Source organism: Pithys albifrons, chromosome 11 (genome assembly GCF_047495875.1).
Source record: "Pithys albifrons albifrons isolate INPA30051 chromosome 11, PitAlb_v1, whole genome shotgun sequence".
Taxonomy (NCBI): Eukaryota; Metazoa; Chordata; class Aves; order Passeriformes; family Thamnophilidae; genus Pithys; species Pithys albifrons.
Genome location: NC_092468.1, coordinates 13108537 through 13129676, shown reverse-complemented (window position 1 = coordinate 13129676; position 21140 = coordinate 13108537). Strand labels below are relative to the sequence as shown.

Below are 21140 nucleotides of genomic sequence, written 5' to 3'. Positions count from 1 at the left end.
TTTTTTTTAATATCACTTTACATAAACAAATGTAACAGTTTGACACGCAGATCCAGGCTTTCACTATACGAATTTCTTGACAGGACGTGTAACAACATCTTACTGCACTACTTAGACTGGACTTTGGGACGAAATGTTGCACTTTATACGAAAAAGCACATTAATACCAATAATAATCTGTTAGATCGACGTTTAGACTGGAATAATACAAAGTAATTCACATTTTGGTACACATTTACTAGAACATTCTTGCCATTCAGTACAAATAGTTGAATTTCTACCTCTTCCCTCTGCCCCCCCACCACATCCGCCCCCCCCGCCGCCACTCCCGCCCACCCGCCCCTCCCCCCACATATATGCAAAGACCACAAATCCACATATCCCCTTATTCAACTTGCGATATAACTATTTACAAAATCAATCAGTACATTTTTTGTTGTTTTGTTTTTGAAGCTAATAATTCTGTATTTACAAGAGGGGATGGGGGGGGGGGGGGGAAGGCCGCTGCCCGAGCAGACATGCAGTTGGTGATCTCTAATCAGTGGTTTCCAGTAAAGCCCTACACAGTTGGCATTTGCCCTGGTAACCTTGTCTTCTTATGCATTCTACTAACCCCTTCGCCTACCAAGCCTTGAACAGAGCAGAACAGTCAGGGGAGAAAAAAAGGAAAAAAAAAAAAAAAGAAAAAAAAAAAAAGAGAGAAATAAAAAGGGAAGGGGGGAAAAAAAAAAGAAAGAAGATTTTTTATAAATGAAGTCTTCATTTTACTCAGTCCTGGGTCTACTGGCAGCATTTTATTTTTGTTTGCTCATTTAAATTTTGATTTCAAAATGTTCATTATTTTTGGAGTTTTTAAATAGAGTATTTGTTTGCTCGCTTGGGGCTTTTTGTTTTGTTTCGGTTTGTGTTTTGTTGTTGTTGTTTTGTTTTAGCGCTTTAGACGTACCATTCGTTAAAATTTGATGTAAGCGTGCTGTGGCTGGACGTGTGATGGACTGCGGAGGAGGAAGGGGACAAGGAGCTGGCGGTCTGGTTTTCTGTGGATGGAGACACGATGGTTGGAGGGGTGGAGGACTCGTAGCCTGAGCTGGCAGCGGGAGATGGCTGGGACCCCTGCGAGGATGATTCATGGACCTGCAAGAGAAAACCCGGGCAGAGATAGAGAGCGGCCGCGGACGGAGGCCTTCGCCTGGGGATGCGCCAGACAACGGGACCCAGCGCCGAGTCCCGGGCTCGGGCACTCCTGTGGGGCTTCTCGGTGGTGCCAGCTCCAGCACCGGCCCCTGCCCGCCGGGGAAGGCCGGACTGCGCTCCTTGGCTGCCTCCTGGCTCTGCCCCCCCGCCCCTCCCCGGGAAAACCGCACCGCCCGAAGGCCCCGCGGAGGAGCTAGCGCTCAGCGCTGCGGGGCGGGGGCGGCGCGGCCCAGCGGGCCCGGAGCCGGGGCCCCGCAGCTGGGAGGACCCGGGCCGCGCTCCACCCGCAGGCACTGCCGCCCCGCCGGTCCCGCGCAGCTGCCCGTCGGCCCCGCAGCCCTTCTCCCGGACAGGCCCGCAAGCCAGACGCCCTCCATTTACCTTCATGTGCTTTCGGAGGGAGCTGGGGTGCGTGTAGGACTTGTCGCACATTTTGCAGAGATAGGGCTTGTCGGAAGTGTGCACATGCATGTGCTTTTTGCGGTCGCTGCTGTTTGCAAAGCGCCTGTCACAGCCCTCGAACTCACACTTAAATGGTTTTTCACCTATTGCAGAGGGAAGGGGGGGTTGGGGGTGAAAGGGATCTGATTAAGCAGGGCCGGATGGATCGCTCATTGTCCCCATCGCACCGCCGGACGGAGCCCAGAGCTCCATTTCAAACACGCAACTTTCTAACTTCAACGAGGCTCAAATCCTGAAACCTTGCTTCTCCTCTCGGCCCATTCCACACCTCCGCCTCCTGCTTAGCACCCTTTTCCGAGAGGAGGACAGCTAAATAACTCTTTTCTTTCCTTCCCTTTGGAGGGGCGAGTTTCCTTTACAATCCCAGTTCCGGGCACCTCTCCCTCATCACAGCGCTCCGAGCGAGAGAGCAGGCGTGGTGAGATATACACACGGCCCTTAGTGTCTGCTTTCCAGTTTTATGGCTCATTCTCGTAATATTTTACTCTCCCACTCACCCCAGCCCCCTCCCCTGTATTTTCTTGTAATATTGAAAATTATCCTGCCCTGTAATACAATGAAAGAGCAGTCCCACAAACCCTCGGCAAAAACGCTATGGAAAGCGGCTCTGGCTTTCGGCGCTCGGGGGTTGGGAGCAGGGGGAGGTTGCTTTCCCGTCCAAAGGTTGCTGCATTCCCACCTCCCACGAAGGAAAAAGTTCTCAAGGATACCGGCGCCTCCCCTCCGCACAACAATAACACACTAACGCGCCGGGCTCGGTTTATTTAAATCGCTCCTCCGAATTAAATATTTACCAAGCCCTGAATTGCAGAGAGAAGACTGATGAACTGCCTGCAATATTTAGCACGATTTCTCGTCGTGCCACAGCCAAAACTGCCGAACAATAATTAATTAAAACCTATAAATTTAAACAGGACAGGTTGCTGTTATCCCCCCACCCCCTCCGCCGTAACAATCCCAGCAACAAACCCTGCTGTCCTCCCCCTCTGCCTCGGCGGGGCTCTTTTTGTTGCTGCTGCTGGCACGGCTGGGACCGAGCTCATTCTGCAGCGGAGCTCCGAGCCGGCCTCTCCCGGAAAAAGCAGTGGCCCTGTACCATACCCTCTCCTGCCCGTCCGACCCTCAGCCAAGCCGACACCCCCGACCCCTCCGGCACGGCCCCGCGTCCCACCCTGGTCCCGGCACTCGGCGCTTCCACTCGCAGAAAGAAAAGAAACAGAGAACGTTACCGTACCTGTATGAGTTCTTTTGTGTATTTTGAGATTCTCTGATCTGGCAAACACTTTGCCACAGCCTGGGAAAGGGCAGGGGAAAGGTTTTTCACCTGTGTGGACTCTGATGTGATTTACAAGTTTATATTTGGCCTTGAAAGGTTTCCCTTCTCTTGGACACTCTTCCCAGAAACATATGTGATTGGACTGCTCGGGTCCTCCAACGTGTTCCACGGTGACATGAGTCACCAGCTCGTGCATCGTGCTGAAAGTTTTGTTACAGGACTTTTTGGGGTTTGACAATTGCTCGGGCTCAATCCACTTACAGATGAGTTCCTGTTTAATGGGCTGCCTCATGTAACGAAAGAAGGCCCCTGCCCCGTGGTGGGCTGCCATGTTCATGTTCATATGGCCGTAGCCGTGCAGCTGGGTCGAGGCATAGTGCTCGGAGCGGGGACTGGTGACCTGGCCGTACTGGTCGGGTCTGCCGTACATGTCTCCGGAGAAGCCCAAACGCATCTGCCCATTCACCACGTTAGGCGATGCGTGGCTGGTGGCTTGTTCGTGAAGCCCCGGGAAAAGTATATGTCCCGCAGCATCGGTGTGTCCGTGGGGTCCGGCGAAGCTGCCGGCAGCAGAGGCGAAGAGGCTGTGCTGGGCGCTGGCGGCCGCAGCCTCCCCGAAGCCGCGGTTGCGGAACAGAAAGTCCCGGGTGGAGTTGAAGGCGGCGCTGGAATAGGAGCTGACATGGGTCGGGTGGTGGTGGTGCCCCAGGGCCGCTGCCGCGTAGCCGGGCGCCTGCGAGGTAAAGGCGGTCTGGCCAGCCGAGGCCAGCTCATGAGTGCTGGGGTTGATTTTGAAGGCGCCCATGCCGTCGGCGAAGGGGTTGATCCCCAGCCCCACTTCTCTGTCCGTGACATCGGCCGTGGAGTGGTGGCGAGAGGATCCGAAGGTAGTGACTCCTATGGCGGGATACTGCGGTCCAGCATCCAGAAGCATCTTCCCAGCGTCGATGCAGCAACCAAAAAAAAAACACGCGCGCACGCACACAACGCGGAGAGAAGCAGCAGCAGCAGCAGCGGCGGCGAAAACACCCTCTTTGGAAAGTCAGCGACGATCACCACCAAAGCAACCACATCAAAAACACCCCCTTCGGCATCAGCGCAGGGGGAAGGAAAAAAAGGGGGGGGAGAATAAAAAAAAAAAAAGCTGGTGCGGAAGGGGGAAGAGATCTTGTCAGTTGCAAGTAATAATAATAAAAATGTGCCCCAAAAATATTCACTGTCTCTGCTTTGACTTTTCAGGGAGGTTTAAGTGGGGAGGGGGGGGAGTTGGGTGAGCTCAAAAATAAACTGGCTGCAAATAACAATAACGGCGAGAGTTCAACACGAGCAGGAAAAAAAATTGGAAAAAAAAACAAAACAAAAAAGAAAAGAAACTTCCTTCAGTGATTTTTTTGGCTATAGGAATGTTGCAAAGTGGCCGAGAGATTGTTTCTCTCTCCTCTTCGAGCTTCCCCACACTCACCCGATTTTTTTTCGGGGGGCCTTTTTTTTTTCTCCCTTTGCAAAAAAAAAAAAGGCGCAAATCATGCACAATATTGTCTTTTGCGGTTTATCTTCCTGGGGAGAAACTTTCACCTCCTCAGCCGGGCGGTGAACGCGAGACTGATAGCGGCAATCATTCCTGCAGATAAATGAATTGAAAAGACGACACCGTCCCCCCCCTTGATGAATGGGAGCCGGGGGCGGAGCGACGTGCAGGCGGACGTGGCCAACCATTGGCCTGCTCCAGCTCCCCCTTCCCCGCGTAGCAGCCCCCGGCCCCGCCGGCTCCCAGCGCTGATTGGCCGCGCTGGCTCATCCATCGCAGGTATTGTGGCGCCCTGACACGGCTCTGACAAACGGGGCTGCGGCAGAACCAACTTTTTTTTTTTTTTTTAAGATATAAGCCTTTTTTTTCCTTCTTTTTTTTTTTTCTTTTTTCCTTTTTTTTTTTAACCACTATTCTCCCGCCTGCTCCCCTCAACCCCCCCCCCCCCGAAAATATTTCCAGCGCATCTTTTGGTGTGTGTGTATGCTAAGGGACAAAAAAAAGCTTCTATTACTATTAGGGTTATTTTCTCCCTTACTCTCCTTCTCTCTGTCCCTCTCTCTCCAGCTCTCTGATAATGATGGTTATGATGATTTCTTGGTGATCCAGAATTTTTGAGATCACTGAGCAACTTTTTAGGCTTTGGAAAAAGAAGCCCCGTAGGGACTCGCGTCTTTTGAAGGTGTTTTCCTCTTGTTTAAAACCGAGCTCTCCAAGATTAGGTGCTGGGTGCACTTGATTTTATTTTTAAACACCAGGCGTGATTTCTCTGTGTAGCTGACTCTATCTCTCCTTCAGGTTTCTGAAATAAATCTTGTTTTCTGCACCCATCAAAACGCAGGTGGGTGAGAACTCTTAACTTTCTAATTTTGTTGTTGTTTCGCCTCCCTTTTTGTAATTTTCCTTCTCTTTTCTCTCTCGCTCTCATTTTCTCTGGCTCTCCTCTTTTGCGGAATCTCTGTCATTCAGGTGAAACTGCAAATTTTCAAAACCTACATTATTTCTCCCCTTGCTGCATGAAATTCATGGATACTTCTCTCCTTCTTTTTCCCCTTAAAATAATAAAATCCTCGATAGGAGCAATGTAAATTTTCTGACATTCAAACCTTTTCTAGTTCACAAATCAGTCACCCTTGTCACAGTTATTGAAATTCCTCAACTTGCCACACCAGGACGGTGGAAAAAGCAGGCGGTGTCTTTGTTGTTGACCAGGCTTTTGATCGCCAGAGAAAATTTACTTACCTTCAGATGAGTGAGCAGAAAAAGAAATAACACTCCCTTTGATTTAGTTAGAAAAATGCAGACATTTGGATTCAGTGCAAACATACAACACTTGGTTGTTTTCTAGATGCAACCCTCGATTAACCTGTCTTTCCCCAGCTCAGTCTATTGAAAAACTGTGGATAGTTCTTTTTTGTTCCCACTACAAAGAGCCATTGACTATATATTAAAATGATTGTTGAAAGGTATAAGTATGGTATTTAAAAGCAGAAAGCCTTTGTGGCTTAATCAATTAAGCTAAGTAACATTTGTACAATATTTTAAACGATTCTTCGGCACCAAAAAAAAAAATCTCATGAAACTTTAAAATATAGACGTCTTTGTGTGAGTATGCATGGATACATTTACGTATGTGCCCATGTGTGTACATATATAGAACTGGCAAATTATTTATTTACTCAGTCGCCTGCATATTCAATAGCTTGAATTATTTTCTAGTAACGAAAACACCAAAAGCTCTCAAAGAGTCAGACTCCTTACATTTCGCCTTTGTTCAGCCCTTCACTTGTCTCCTTCGCAGCTCAACGCGAGCCCCTCCAATTCTTAGTGCCAAACAAAGAAACTTTAAACTCATCCTCTCTAATTAAAGTCGCTGGTAAGCAATCCGCAGAGCAGGTACTGGGGAGTCGGACCAGCAGCGCTGCTCCGTGAACCCTTCTCGGATAAAGAACTGCCTCATTTTGAGAGGTATAAAATGGTCATTGCGCCTAGAAAACAAACAAACAAACAAGAACGACAATAAATAAATTTTGATACGCCTTGAAGGAATGTTTCGCTACAGTTTATCTGCAGATCCAGTGTGCCTGTACTCGGTGCATGGAGATAGCTTTCAAAGCAGATGTATTATGTAATTTTCCTTGGATCTTGGAAGACTTTACAGGGTTTGGGGGGGGGGGGAGGGGGGGGGACGGGGGGGCGGGTTTAGAATAATGCTGAGCTGAATCTACACGTTTGCATTTATTCTACCAAATCTATTTGATGGAATTGCAATAACTTATAGCAACAGGTATACCCGCTCTAGGTGCGCCTGGGTCTGGACAGTCTTAGGGCGGGTGTTGCACTACGTTCTGTATGTGGTGCTAAAATTAAGGGAAGGACAGAGTTGTCAACGTTATTGTGAAGTTTTCTGGGTGATGGCATTAGGAGAGCTAGAAAGTTAGGTAATTCAGAGTTAGCCTGCCTCCCAGTGCAAGGGAAACCAGTGATCACTCCAGGTCCGTGCAAAATACACGAGAAGGCAGACGAGAAGGTATTTTTAGGAAGCGTATCTAAATATACAATGTAAGAGTGAATGTGAAAAAAAAAATGTTGTGGGTTGTAGAAGTTATCAAGTGGGATTTGCGGTGCGCTCTCTGCAGGAAACGAAAGCTGCTCCAGTTCAAAGCCACATGCACCAACGTGACATATAAGCCATTAAAATATCATCCTGACGGCTCATTTCTGCTTCATCATACATTCTCTAACTGCTTCCAGAAAGCAAGAAAAGAAGAAATGAAGGATGACCGCCTCGATGGAAACGCCAAAGAGGTGGTGGGTTCGAAAGGGGGGGGGGGGCGGGGGGGGAACATTGTTTTCTTCTTCTTTCATTCTTTCTTTCTTTTCCTTTCCCCTCTACCCCCACTTTCATTTTTGCCAGTTCAGAAATTAGGGGAAACCTTCAACAGGTCGCAGGGGTAAGTGCCTGGGGGTATGGGGTGCCTCGGCAATTCGGGCAGATGGCTAGTCCCCCCGTCTGCCTCAAGGGCTGGAAGAGAGCTCCCTGTCGTCGGAGGGACTCGGCGGGCGAAGACTTGGACACCCTGGGGAAGAAGGGCTGGAACCCTGCGGTGCGGAAGAAGGGCGGCACGGCTGCCCCTCGCCCACGTGGGGCAGGGTCCCGGCAGAACACCGGCGGGCGGGAGCGGGCGGAGGGAGGGGAGCCCGGGAGTCATCAAGGTGGGGTCGGACCTGGCGGTCCGTGCAATGCAGGGCGGTGGCGTCCGCGGAGCGGGGCGGAGGCGCTCCCGGCCCCGACAGCGGCCGGACTCGCTTCGGACGGGAAAGCGGCGGAGCCGGACGGGTCCTGCGGTCGCCCAGGAGGGTTCGGGGGCCCGGGACGGCGAGCAGAAGGCGAGCAGCGCTGACAATGCCTAGCCCTGTGGGGAGGCGTCCCAGGGGACGCACTCCCCACCCAGAACCTCGCCCACCGCCTCGCCCGGTGCCACGGGGATGCGCTGGGGGACCCGGCGCTCCGGCACCGCACGCCCTTCTTTATCGGCGGGTACCGGAGGGACCGAGACCAGGAGACTGGCCGACCCCCTCCGAACCCCCCGTGGGCAGAGCCAGGGGGGCTGATCAGGGAGCTGGGTGCTGCTGCAACTTCGTGCAGAGCCCATTAAGGGGCTGAGACCTCGGTTCCGGCCCAGAGGGACCGCCCCGCTTCTGGAGCCGGCTGGGGAATGGGGGATGCTCCCAAATCCCTGTCCTGGGCGATGTCTTCGAAGGTGATCTCTGACCCAAACCCAACTCGGTGTGCCAGCCCGGGGCACTAGCACAGAGCAGAGCCGGAAACCGGGCTGGGCTCCTCGCCGAGATCCCCGGCCCCCCGCTCGGCCACTCTTTTACCGCTCACTGTCTCTCAGCCCCAAGGACCTTGGCCGGCCGGGAAGCCCGTTGGCCGGGCTGGGCTAGGGGCTTGCTCCACCCGGAGACGAGGAACTTTATTTCTGCACCGAGTCCTTCCCGGGTAACCCTTCCTCCGCCCTCCTCGGCCGCGGAAAGCACAGGTTGCGTGACAAGCCAGTGGCGGCGAGGCACAGGCCGTCCCCTCTGCCGCCTACTCGGTCTGTCTCACACACCCGCCCGGGGTCGCCGGGATCCCTCGGGCCGGCAGCTGCTTCAGCCCCGCTCAGCCGGCGCACCTTGCGCGGGGTGTAGAAGTGAGAATTTAGGTACGGACGGCGGGGGAGGGAGGAGGGGCGGGTCCTATTTCAGCCCCAGCCCCAGCGCGACACCCGAGGGAAACTGGTACCCCGCACTAGCGCCCCAAGGCTCGGCCCTGCCGAGATCCGAGCAGTTCGGGCAATGGGACATCCTCACTCTCCTGCTCCGCCGATGGCACAGTACAGATGAGAAAAACGTGCGAGGTTGAGCCAGAATTTTAGTCAATATTTACTCTGAAATCCACAACCATTTTGCCCTTCTTTGTGCCATCTGGTAACCATTTGAAATCTTGGATGTAGCCCTTTTTTTTTTTTTGTCCATTTTCAACAAGTTTTGGTGAACGCTTGGGGACTGAGCACTCCTTCAGCCTTCTATCCAAATTAATAAAGCACAACTCCTGAAATCTCTCAGTAGAGGGGCTGTGTTGGCTGCTCGACTTGAGAAAAGTGCGAGAATGAATGGAACTTGACTAGGAATTTTAATTCCAAAGGGATTTCTAAAGTTCTTATTTTGGCAGTAATTTTCGTCACAGCAAGCAGTGAAAATATTGAAGACATCAAATTATTTATGAAGAAATATTACTGTATTACGATGATGCGTTTTCATAATTAATAACATTGTTTGTCTTATAATAGATTTTTGTTTACCAGCTCTACAGTCCCTATGATAATAGTAGCAAGAGTAATAATAATAGTAATAATAATAGCATTTGAAGTAACTCAGTCCAGACCCTAGCGTGCTTTTCTATATTAAAAGCTAAACAAACAAACAAAACCCTGAGAATTTCAAAGATGTCTATAATAATTGAGACTCGGACACCGCATCTAACCCCTGATCTACTTTTAGGACTATTGCTGCCGCTCAAAGCAAGCTGTGCAAAGTTCTGCCTGCAGCAGTGGCAGTGCTCTGCCTTGCAGAGAGCAAAGAGCAAGCTGAAAATTATAGGCAGGGAGAAGTGCCCGGGTGGTACTACACTAATCCTTGCTGAGACAACAACTTATGTTGGAGGCTCACAGAGAGTCTGGAATTTAATTTCGGGAGGGAAGGATCTGTAAACAATATAGTAGAGTTGGTAAAAACCTGCCTTACAATAGCCTGCCAGAAGGTGAATGTCAGATCAAAGGAGAAATGGAAAGATGTCCTTTCATATTTTTTTTTCCTAAATCAGCCATTGAAACTTCATGACTTCATAAAACATGTGCTGCTTTGCTGGGGAGACAGCCTTCAGTTTCCCCTCGCAGAAAGCTTCTCTTCCCATCTTCTCTCACTGCCTAACTTGTGTTTTGGTTTGATGTTTTTCTGCCTTTTTTTTTTCCTTTTCTTTTTGAATCCGTGATGATCAAGACATGTAGTGCCTTACTCATTGCATATCACACATGAATGGTTTCCCTCTTAACTTTCCACCTCTCTCTCCAAACAGGAACAAAGTCAGAAGATGAGGCACAAGACTCCCCTTGTAATGAGAAAAAGAAAACGACTTTACAGAAACATTGTGGAAAAGTCAAGTAAGTTAAAATATGTCCTTTTTACAGTTCAAATGAGAATGTACTTTTTCAGCTCTTTCAGTGTTTAACGTACTTGCATAAACACAAATCAGCGACAGAACTCCCCACCAGCAGTTGCCTAATCCTGCTCAATGCCTATTCATTTGGAGGTTCTAGAATTAATATTTGACGACTCTCTCATTGAAACAACAACCCCTGACCCCATGTGATTGCACTGTCACATTATTCTATGACATATTCATCTTGAATTCATTTACGGACGATTTGATTGGAATGAGGTTTGACATGTATTGGATCCTATTAAAGAAGAAGACTTTGATCTTGTTGATGGGGTTTACATGATATGTATCATCTTTACCAGGGATACCAGGCTTCCACAATGTGGTGTCTAAGTAGTCACTGACTGACAGCTTATCTGACAGGAATACCTTAATCTTGAGGTTCTGAATGAAATATTCTATTTAAAATAAGCATATGATTTGCTTGTCCTAGGGTAGCTCTAGGTCACAAAATGTGAGAGGCAAACAGTGGCACAAACCGTTGCTTGTCTGGTAGGTGGCTTCCAATTGTTTGGGACCCCTGAAGTAAAGAAGTCCCCGTAAGTAGGAATGGGGCGAGGGAATAAAAACAAAGGCAGAGTGTGCTTTCGGGCTACTTGCTACCCTCTACTCTCTGAGGTGATGTTGGGTTTACTGAAAAGCTTTCTTGAACCACCTCTTCCTAACCAACAGTGCCTTCTGCCGAGGCAGGTAGAGACTTGAGCTCAGGTCCTGTGTCTGCTTCCGTCATCCCTCCCTGCCCAGTGCGGGTTTAGGGGATAAGGAATTGTATAGGGTGACTTCTGGGTTCTCTCTGTTCCTATTCCTCGGGTTTTTTCCCCTTTCTCTCAGTAAAGATTAAAGGTTTTCAGATTGATCCGCTCACCTCCTCTCTTTCGGGAGTTGAAACCTAAAGGTAACCCTCGGAACGCCTGTCTGAAGGGTTTAGGGCATCCCGTCCCATCCCAGCCCTCAGGCACCGGCTGGGTAGTTTCTAGCTGGCTAGTCGGGAGGGGAAGTTTCCACAGAGGCGGAAGTGGGAGAACATGGGGTGATTGAAGGTAAGATTTTGCTCTCTCCGATGCTTCCCGGGGACAGTAAATGTGCCTTGCACTAAACACTATTATAAGGGAGAGCAGGATTTGGCTCTGTCTTCAAAGCAATATTAGAAATAGCGACAAGCGTCTTGATGTGTAAGTAGATTCCTACCAAAAAACAAGACGAAGGTAAAGCCATTGAGCAGCTGGGGCTGATCCCTTTCCGCAGAGGGATGTGCAGCCCTTTTCATCCCGCAGGCCCGGCAGCCCGGTGCGGGACGGGGGTGCGTGCAGGCAGAGGCCTGAGGGTTGGGGCTGCCCGCCTCAGCCCCTTCACCCCCGAACCGTGGGCAGGCGGAGCTCTGAGACGCGCATGGTGGGGCAGAAAGCATGGAAACAGCTCAGCCTCTCTTCTGGATCACAGCCCCGACGTACGGGGCTCCTGCCTTTTCCCGCCGGTGACCCGGCCAGCCTCTTCGCCGAGAGAGCCGGGTCGGCGGCAGGGGCAGACGGCTGGAGAGACGAAAAGTGCTTGTGACTCATCTGTACAACATATCACCTCTTTAGAACAACCCTCCAGCATGCCACAGCTTTGGGGCTGGAGACTGCGGACAGGGTCGCAGACACACAGCAGTAACAGAAAAATTGGTACCTCAGGATCCAGCTTCCGGCTATTGGCCCGGCAGAAGCTGATGTTGACACATTTGAGAGTTTGCCGAGAGCCCGGCATGTCTGGTCAATCAGGGCTCAGGCCGCTGCCAAGAGGCAGGAGACCTCGGTCATCTCTCGCGTGGCAGCAGGATGAGTTTGAGCTGCCAAAGGGCTACACAGACAGACTTTCGAGTTTTCAAAACATTGTGGGAGATGCACGGAACCCGCCCGGGTCTGGGCCCACTTCCCTCCTCTTCCCTATTTCTCCGCCTCCTGCAATCATGTGGCGGCTCCCGCCCCGCTCCCCCCGCCCCCACACACAACCGGGGCTCACACCAACCTCACCTAACACCGAGGGCCAGGTTGTCCTGCACTGCCTGAAAAAGGGCGGGACAGACAGCCCCAAGTGACGGCAAGCTGAGAGTCAGTGTCTGGCGAGAAATCATCATAACATTTGAAAGGAACTTAGGACAAACAGTTTATGGCGCTTTTTTAATTGACAAACTGTTCTAGATGTTTTCTCCCTTGACTGCGAAGTGTCAGAATTAATGGATATTAAGTATGTAGAGGTGCAGTGTCTTAAGGAGGTGTGAGGAAAGCAGCTTTATTTGGGATTCACACTCTCAGTACATTTGTAAGTAACAGATTCATACTTCCTAGCGTTTGTCTCTTCTGTGCACTCCATTGAGATGGTCATGAATAGGACTGTCAAATCCATTTTGCAGAGAAAGTAGACTTGAAAGTTGAGATATTGTGAGGATGGTGTGTGCTTTAAATTGCCTGCGTAAACATGTATGTAAGGATGGAGAGCTAATTGCATCATTTGTCACTTTTCATCATCTCCACTCAGAAAGATGCATGCAAGGATGATCTATAGCTACCTACCTTGTGTTACAGTGGAAATATGGTAAATGCAAAGAGCCAAAATTGCAGCCAACCCAGAGTATGTGAAACTGTGACAAAAATGTCCCCTATGTCGTTATGTATATCCTACACTTTAATTTTGTGGTTTCCGATCATTGTCTGGTAGCTTCTGTTATGAAAGTAGCTAGGTTGATATTGCCAAACAGTTTCTTGTTTTATCACTTCACATAAAACCTATCGATCGACAAAACTGTTAAATTCTTATGGAAATGCAATATCATATGCTGGGAGCTTTACCCAGCATGAGTCTGGTAAAGTATCCACTGGCAAGTTAATAGCAAGACAGTGTATTAAAATACTGAGAGTGGATACACGATGGATAGAGAATTAATTGTTGCTCTGCTTCATAAGACTGTGAGGTTATTTGTCGAGCCGTTATGTCAGGATCAGAGTCCTGTGCTAAAACAGTGGGCAGATACTTACAGATGTGTTTTTCTTTCCTGGACCAGAAGAAGCTTTTCCTATGCCTCATTTACTTTTTTTAAGTTCACAATCCCCTTCTTAAAAACTTAAGCAGATGCTTCCTTCTGTGCTGAAGCTCTAAGCTTTTCTAAACGTGTAAGGCTTCAGTGTATCCAGCTGGAACCTAAATCTACACTTTCATTACTAGCACGCAAATCCTTGCAGACCATTCTCACGCTTCAGGTGAGAATCATCGGAACTGGGTTCGTTATGAACGTTTGGCAATGTTTTTCCTTCAAGCCAAGGATGGGGATTTTACGTGGAACTACCCTGTAAGCGTGCGTGAGAGAGAGAGGGAAAGGGAGAGAGACTCCCTCTTCTGGGTTAAACACTCAGATTCAGCCGGAACATCACGATTTCTCGCATTGCTCGGGCTTCCTGTAATCAGAAAACTGCTAAAACTTTCCAGAGGAGGGAAAGGGGACGAGGACTGTCCCAGGGATCCTTTGTCCGGGCTCAGGCACCGGCGCCGTAGGCGAGTCCCAGCCGAACATGCTCGGCCGGCGAGCGGGTGGCGGCGGCTCCAGCCGCGGGCTCTGCCGGTGAAGGACCCGCTTCGCGGGCTGGCAACAAGTGCCAGGGACCCGCCGGCGACACCGGGACCGCTTCGGTGGGGCCGCCCGGACTGCCGCTGCTCTGTGCGGGCAGCGGGGCTCCCGGGGCTCTGCAGGAAGCGACCCGCGCGACCGCCCCCACCTGGGGGCAGGGCGCAGCGGGGACGCACAGAGGCGCGGGCAGGAGGCCGGGGCGCTCTCACCGCCCACCGTGTCTTTGTTCCCCGCGGCCGCAGGCGGGGCCAGGCCGGGGCAGAGCCCTCCGCGCCGCTCCGGAGGAAAAGGGGGAGCTTGGGGGGCGAGGGAGACCCAGCGACGGCGCATGCGCCGTGCGCCCCCTGTTCACGCCCCGCCTCCGCCGCGCCGAGCGATAACCCTTCGAGGCGGTCGCGGGACCTGTCACGAGTGACGTCACCACGGCGGCGGCCAATGGGCGCACGCGGCGGGGCCCGGCCCGCGCTCTGCGGACGCGCCATGAGGGGCTCGCGCGGCCCCGGCCGGGACGGGCCGCGCGGGGGAACCTCCCCGGCCCCGCAGCCGCCGAAGGGTCTCGCCGGCATCCCCCGAGCCCACCCACTGGCAGCGCCGCCCGTGCGCCCCCGCCGCCAGGGCAGCGGGAAGGGAAACTTTTTCTTGGAGGAGCGGGGGGATGAAGGAAAAAAAAAAGAAAAAAAAAAGTTGGTTTTTTCCCTCCTCGGCTTCCCCTCTCTCTGCTTCTCTCTCCTCCCGCTGTCAGGTGACTTTTTAGCGTTAGAAGCTAATGAGCGTGGATGCTCTGGGGATCCCAGTGATGGACCCTGCTGCTCTCTCCAGGCGGAAAACGGCGCTGAGATTAGTAGACTTGGCGGGGGCTCCTCGCCACCATCACCACCCCTCCCCGAGCATGACAGGCTTCCCGGGCCTCGCCGGGCACCCCCACACCACGGCGCCCACACAGCCGGGGGAACGCGCCGCCGAGTCCTGCCTCGGGCCGCAGCCGCTCCGGCCAGAACACACGGGGCACCACCACCATCCTCATCCTCCTTCTCAGCATCACCCCGCGGCCCTTAAACTCAGCCCTGCCCCTCATCCCCACCACCAGCTCCACCACCACCATCATCATCATCATCATCATCATTATCATATGGCAGGCCAAGCCGAGGTGGTCTCTAGTCAAACGGGAGCGTTTGGCCCGGCGCAGTCACCAGCAGACCCTTACCCCGTCTCTCACCCAGCCCAGGCTCTGGCAGCAGGTAGGGACTTCTTCATACACAGAGACCTGCCGACATCACTCATGCCAGGGCTGACCGAGCAGCACCTCGCTGCAAGTTCTCACCACGGACTGTTTGTCTCAACAACAGGTAGCTACCCCGGACACCATGGTCACCACCACCACTCAGAAGCTGGGAATCCCTCTCTGTTCACTGGACTCCGTGAGCAGCCTCCCCATGCAGCTCCAGGTGGCCATCTAAACGGACAGCTCAGACTGGGGTTACCTGGAGAAATGTATGCCAGGTCTGAACATTTCACTCAAGTACCAGCCTCCAGGACAGATCATTTTGTTGCTTCTTCGCTTCATAACTACGGTGGTATGAACCTGAATGTGAACCTGGCTCCACACCACGGCCCCGGTGCCTTCTTTCGTTACATGAGGCAGCCCATTAAACAGGAACTCATCTGTAAGTGGATTGAGTTGGACCAGACTCCTAAAAAATTATGCTCGAAAACTTTCAGCACGATGCACGAGCTGGTGACTCATGTCACCGTGGAGCACGTTGGAGGACCCGAGCAGTCCAATCACATATGTTTCTGGGAAGAGTGTCCAAGAGAAGGGAAACCTTTCAAGGCCAAATATAAACTTGTAAATCACATCAGAGTCCACACAGGTGAAAAACCTTTCCCCTGCCCTTTCCCAGGCTGTGGCAAAGTGTTTGCCAGATCAGAGAATCTCAAAATACACAAAAGAACTCATACAGGTCAGTATGTAAAGCTCTCTTTACTCTCTTTCTCTCTGTTATTCAGCGTACTGTTTTACGTCTTTTTTTTTTTTAATGTATCCTTTGAGTTGTTATTGAATGCACGCCAAGTACTTCTGGAAAATAAATTCTCGTATTTGTTTTCATCTTTACCAGTTGGAGAAGGGGGAGAAAAGGGAGGGGGAAGGGGACAGCAAGACCAAATCTTATAATTCTCGTCCATATTTTTTTCTGGTTGTGTGGAGAGGCTTCTGCAACGTTTATGTGGGTAGATCTGTGTAAATATAGAGTCATATAGCTACTATTTCTGCTTATTCACATAGGCGAGGATTTTTTTTAAGTAGTCAGGGAAAAAATGAAATCATTGTGCAAGCTCACAAATTAAAAGAGAACAATGGAAGTTACAACTTGTCTAGTCAGTTTTGACTGATGTCGCTGAGATGCTGCAGCTCGAACATTGTGAGAATCACACAGCTGCGACCTTTTCGTTCAACAGTTCTGTTTTGGACAGGGGGAGTTTCAAATGTTTGATCTGAATAACACTGACATTTTTAATGAGCATTGCCTTCCAACGACTTTTTGCATTCGCAAATATGGAGAGCCGCAAGTTCTGATTCTCGTGAGGAAAAAAAAAAGGAAAGGAAAGAAACCCTGGTATTGTTTCGGCCTGTACGTTTTGAAATGACATTTGCAGATCTATTAAGCGAAACTGGGACATGTGTCAGAAACATCTGTTAGTTCTAGTTAACAGAAAATAAAGTAACTCGATGGATGATCTTGCAAAACTACTTTTGAACTCTTCCGGCCAGTAAAGCATTTATAATTAATGAAATTGCAAGTAGAAAGTTTTCACACTTCCAGGAGCAGCTTGTGAAGTTGTATTAATTAGTTTAGCAGCCGGTGTTTGTAGTCTGTAGCGCTGGCTTAGTTTTTTTGGTTGAGTTGTTTTTTGGTGGTTTTTTCCCCCTCTGAAGAAGAAGATAAGAAATAAGCTCTTTTTGGAAAATTTAATCTGTTCCAGTGTAGAGTTTCCCACCTCCCACCCCCTTCTGTACAGCCTTATGCACTGCGAGGGAAACTACATAATCCTATTGTAAGATCTGCTTACAGCCAAACGATTTTTTTCGCCTTCCAGTTCATAAAACTCCCCTTCCCCCATGCTCGGTGCGGGACTTGACCTTCCGGGAGTTGAATTTTTTATAATAGAACTCGACGTGATATAATATGCAGAACATACACTAATTTCGTATCACTATCTTCTAAACATAGCACTGAGATTTTACAGCGACCGTCACTCGTCACCTCATTATTTTTCCATCGCTCTGTGAGGAGCAAGTCTGTGTACGGGGTGGGAGGGGTCGGGGAGGAGGGGGACGATAGCACAGTTGTGTTCTTCGGCTGCTTTCTCGGCCCCTTTTTCGAGGAAAAAGGGGTATCCCCGGGTCACGTAACTTGTATTCGAGCCAGTTCCTTGTTGGATCAGCACAGGTACAACCATTAACCAGGAAAGCTCATCTCTTAATGACAGTGTTTTTCTTAAGTAAACAAACTTTTACTGCTCTTTAACGGCCTCACTGTTTGAAGTCTCTGAAGCAGAAAATGGTTAAATTCTTGGGAAAACTGACCTACATCGGAGATGCAGGTTCAGGGCAAACCCAAGATAGAAGATTTGCGTTTATTAAACACCATTCCGCGCGTCTGTATTTTGGCTTCAACTTTCCCGGTGATTAATTGCTGTATTGTGCAAACTCCTGCAGGGCCTTTATGGTTCCACCGTTTCTATTAAACACCCAGAAGTTGTCAAAAAAGCAATGTTTCTGAAACCCTACGAATTATTCATGAAGACAGTTCTAGATTCAACAGGAAAATTATTGCCTCCTTAAATATTAATGACTTCTGATTTCTCCGGGGTTGGGGAGCAGGCAGAGGGATATCTGGCGATGTGCGAGTTTTCCAGATTGGAGGATAAAGCCATTAAGGCGGCGGCAGCGGGACGAGCAGGACGGGCTGGGATCACTTCACCGCCTTCCCAGAGGGCCAGGAACAATAGTGCGAGTGGTGGGACGGAGCTCCTCTCCCTCCCTGCGGTCCCCGTGGCCCCCGCGTTTCTCCCGCAACCCGGAGACCACCACCTCCGGCTTCCCCCCACCACAACTCACCCGGAGAAGTTGGTAAATACCTTAATGCACTCCCGGAGACGGGGGGTTATGCCACAAATTCCAAGCTGAATTTCACTGAACACTTTTGCCCAGTTACAAGTGAGGGGGTAAAATGGCGGTTCAGGTCCTACGCGTCTCCATCGCCCGCGGAACTTTCTGCGGGGCTGAAGCTCCATGCCCGGGCTGCGGCAGCCGGGACCTGTGCCATGTCGTCTCCCTGCCGGATAGGGATTTCCACGTAAGAAAATCTGCTCTCGCGAAAGAAATACTTGCAAATGGCTCGAATGGCTCCTCTTTATTGAGGCGTTCAGGGAATGCAACCCGGGCAGCTGAGAAAATGCTGCCCTCTTCCCACATGAAACCCGACTGCACGGACGGACCTTTTAGTGGCTTTTTCAGAGGGTTAAGCGAAGTTGAACATTTTTCAGCTCTCGGTAAAGCGCAGTGTGCCGCAGCCCTCTTTTACCTGAATGGAACTCACTTTGTACAAGCAGAGTGCTTATGAGTATGGCTTTCCCTGGGGTCTCCTAACTTACTGCTTGCTTGTACTACACTAATATCCTTGATTTGTTCTCTCAACTTAGATGCTGAAGGTCAAATTGTTTCCTTACGCGAAACTCTAATTAGATTATATGCGGGCGTGTGTTTATGCATTTGCACCGCTGTATGTCGACAGTATTTAGTTACAGAATCTGCATCGTTTAGTAAGAGACCTTATTTTTAACATCTTCCCCCCCTTCCATCCAACGCCAGGTATTTACCCATCATCTGTGCAAATGTTAGGGGTGCAGAATGTGAGTGCTCCTCGTTGATTATTACAGTGCGGAAAGGACATGCTTTAAAAGAGGAGCCTTGAGCTTTTCCCACCCACCTTGCATAAGGTGCATTCATGTGAAATATTTGGAGTGCCTTCCTTTATTTGCCTCTGCTCGCAGCCGAGCGCGCGATGTGGGCTGAGTCCTTCTAAATTTAATCATGGCAAACTAAGAGGATAAAAAAAAGAAATCGCAACCCAAAAAATTAAAAATAACCCAAAACAAAACAAAAAACCCCACCACAACCAAAAACGAAACCAAAACAAACACACTAAACCAAACATTGGAAGTCCTTTTGACCACATGTGCCACGATGTTGAACTCAGTGGCTTTGTTTGCACTTCACATTAAGGTTCGACCATGTATTTTTGTGGAGTTACTTTCATACTCACTGGTATAGGACATGAGTAACCCTTGGTGAGCAGGGTTTTGCAGTATGCTATTGTCAACGACAATAATGCCGTCAACATTTCATCCTGACGCTGGCTGTGGCATGTTTCCTTGAAAACCTCCTGTATATCTTGTACCATGCCAGGTCCACACGATTAGAGGTTAAACTTTCACATGACTACAGCAACATGATTGTATTTCTGTTATGCGTAACGTCACTTATCATATTACCAGACAAATTAATCCCGATTGCAATTTCTTCCGTGACTCTAGATTCAAAAGAAAAGGGGATCCTACCCTCGCGACAGTGCCGTGCACCGGCCTAGTCATCCTTCTGCTGAATCTTTATCGTTTTGCCCCTACAATCAATATCTTTCTGAAATACTTCGTGCCTTAACACATGGCATCAGCAAGCCGGGAAGTGGGGAAAGGAGGGAGATGTGGATCTTCCATGGCAGTGTAATCAGTGCAAATATGAAGTGAATGAAAGGTGAACCAGGCAGGTTATGCAAACTATTTTCACGTGCACCTGGGGGAGCGTGAGAAATTTATTTTAAAGTAAAAAACTTCGAAGGGATAAATCGCTCTTTATGCAGGACTTCGGAATCTGCGGGGACTGCACACATTTGCTCGGAACGAGCACTTGGCCTCTTAAGTGTTTCTTGCTTCGGAGCTTTGTCTTTTGCACAAACCCCCACGTTGACATACTGCGTGGGGAAAGGGAAGGAGAAGCGGCCGGTCAGGGTGCTCTGCCTGCGGAGCCGGTCGCGCAGCCCGGCGGGCACGGAGCGCCGGCTCCGGGGGATGCTCGGCGGGGCCGGCGAGGAAGGGCAGGGCCAGTGAGAGGAGCTTCTGCGGGGAGAGGAGTCATGCCATGGCCGGAGAGAGGGGTCCGGGGAGTCTGTGGGCTGGGGAGGTACCGGGTTGCGCCGTTCCTGGCCCTGCCGCCGCTGCTAATGGGTGTGCTCGCTCATTGCCTCCTGCAGGGGAGAAGCCGTTCAAATGTGAATTCGAGGGCTGTGACAGGCGCTTCGCCAACAGCAGCGACAGGAAGAAGCACTCGCATGTCCACACCAGCGACAAGCCCTACAACTGCAAAGTGAGAGGCTGCGACAAGTCCTACACCCACCCCAGCTCTCTGAGAAAACACATGAAAGTGCACTGCAAATCCCCTCCTCCCAGCTCCGGCTACGAGTCCTCCACGCCCTCCTTGGTGTCCCCCTCCTCGGACTCCGGCCGGGAGCCCCCCGCCTCCTGCTCCCACGCTGAGCCCTCCGCGCCCGCGCAGCCCGCCGCCAACCTGAGCGAATGGTACGTGTGTCAAGGCGCGGGGCCCCGCGGCCCTTCCACGCCCCCCGCCGCCTCCCCGCCGCCGCGCCCCCCCGCCGAGCCCCGGCCCCGCTGCTAAGGGCGCGCAGTGGGCGGCGGCGGGGCGGTCAGGGCGCGGCCGGGACGGGCAACGCTGCGCCGGGCACGGGGAAGCCGAGCGGGAGCGGCCGCGAGAAGCGCTTGGCGGAGGGAGAGACAGGCTGCGGAACGCGCGGGTGGGCCCCCGGCACCGCGCGCACGGGAGGGCTGCGCCCGCCTCGGCCGAGGCGCTGCCGCCTCCTCCCGCCGTGCCACACACACCCCCTCTGACCGCCTTGCTCCAATCTGTTTACAAGCCTACTGATTTGCATTCCTTTTTCCTTTTTCCTTTCCTTTTCCTTTCCTTTTCCTTTCCCCTTTTCCTTTTTCTTTTCCCCTTTCCTTTTTCTTTTCCCCTTTCCTTTTACTTTTCCCCCTTCCTTTTTCCTTTCCCCTTTCCCCTTTCCCCTTTCCGTTTTCCTTTCCTTTCTCCTTTCCTTTCCTTTCCTTTCCTTCTTTCCTTTCCTTTCCTTTCCTTTCCTTTCCTTTCCTTTCCTTCCTTTCCTTTCCTTTCCTTTTCCTTTCCTTTCCTTTCCTTTCCTTTCCTTTCCTTTCCTTTCCTTTCCTTTCCTTCTTTCCT

At 50.9% G+C, this 21140-nt stretch overlaps 2 protein-coding genes across 2 annotated transcripts; one reads left to right on the top strand and one right to left on the bottom strand.

Annotated features, from left to right (window-relative positions):
* Positions 1–362: 362 nt before the first annotated feature.
* On the bottom strand, positions 363–4511 carry LOC139676883 (zinc finger protein ZIC 1). The gene is made up of 3 exons (XM_071566309.1): positions 2891–4511; positions 1576–1739; positions 363–1134 (listed from the first exon to the last, which is right to left on the bottom strand). The coding sequence occupies exons 1-3, from the start codon at positions 3864–3866 to the stop codon at positions 937–939; spliced, it is 1338 nt and encodes a 445-aa protein (XP_071422410.1). The 5' UTR covers positions 3867–4511; the 3' UTR covers positions 363–936.
* Positions 4512–14594: 10083 nt separating this feature from the next.
* ZIC4 (Zic family member 4) lies at positions 14595–20561 on the top strand. Its single transcript, XM_071566381.1, has 2 exons — positions 14595–15789; positions 20140–20561. Exons 1-2 carry the CDS (start codon positions 14595–14597, stop codon positions 20559–20561), a joined length of 1617 nt encoding a protein of 538 aa, XP_071422482.1.
* Positions 20562–21140: the final 579 nt, after the last annotated feature.

Coding starts and splice junctions, on each gene's coding strand:
- ZIC4 (XM_071566381.1), top strand. CDS start 14,595: ATGAGCGTGGATGCTCTGGGGATCCCAGTGATGGACCCTGCTGCTCTC. Junction 15,790..20,139: donor ACACAAAAGAACTCATACAG/GTCAGTATGTAA, acceptor TGCCTCCTGCAG/GGGAGAAGCCGTTCAAATGT.
- LOC139676883 (XM_071566309.1), bottom strand. CDS start 3,866: ATGCTTCTGGATGCTGGACCGCAGTATCCCGCCATAGGAGTCACTACC. Junction 1,740..2,890: donor ACACAAAAGAACTCATACAG/GTACGGTAACGT, acceptor CCTCTGCAATAG/GTGAAAAACCATTTAAGTGT. Junction 1,135..1,575: donor CCCTCCGAAAGCACATGAAG/GTAAATGGAGGG, acceptor TTTCTCTTGCAG/GTCCATGAATCATCCTCGCA.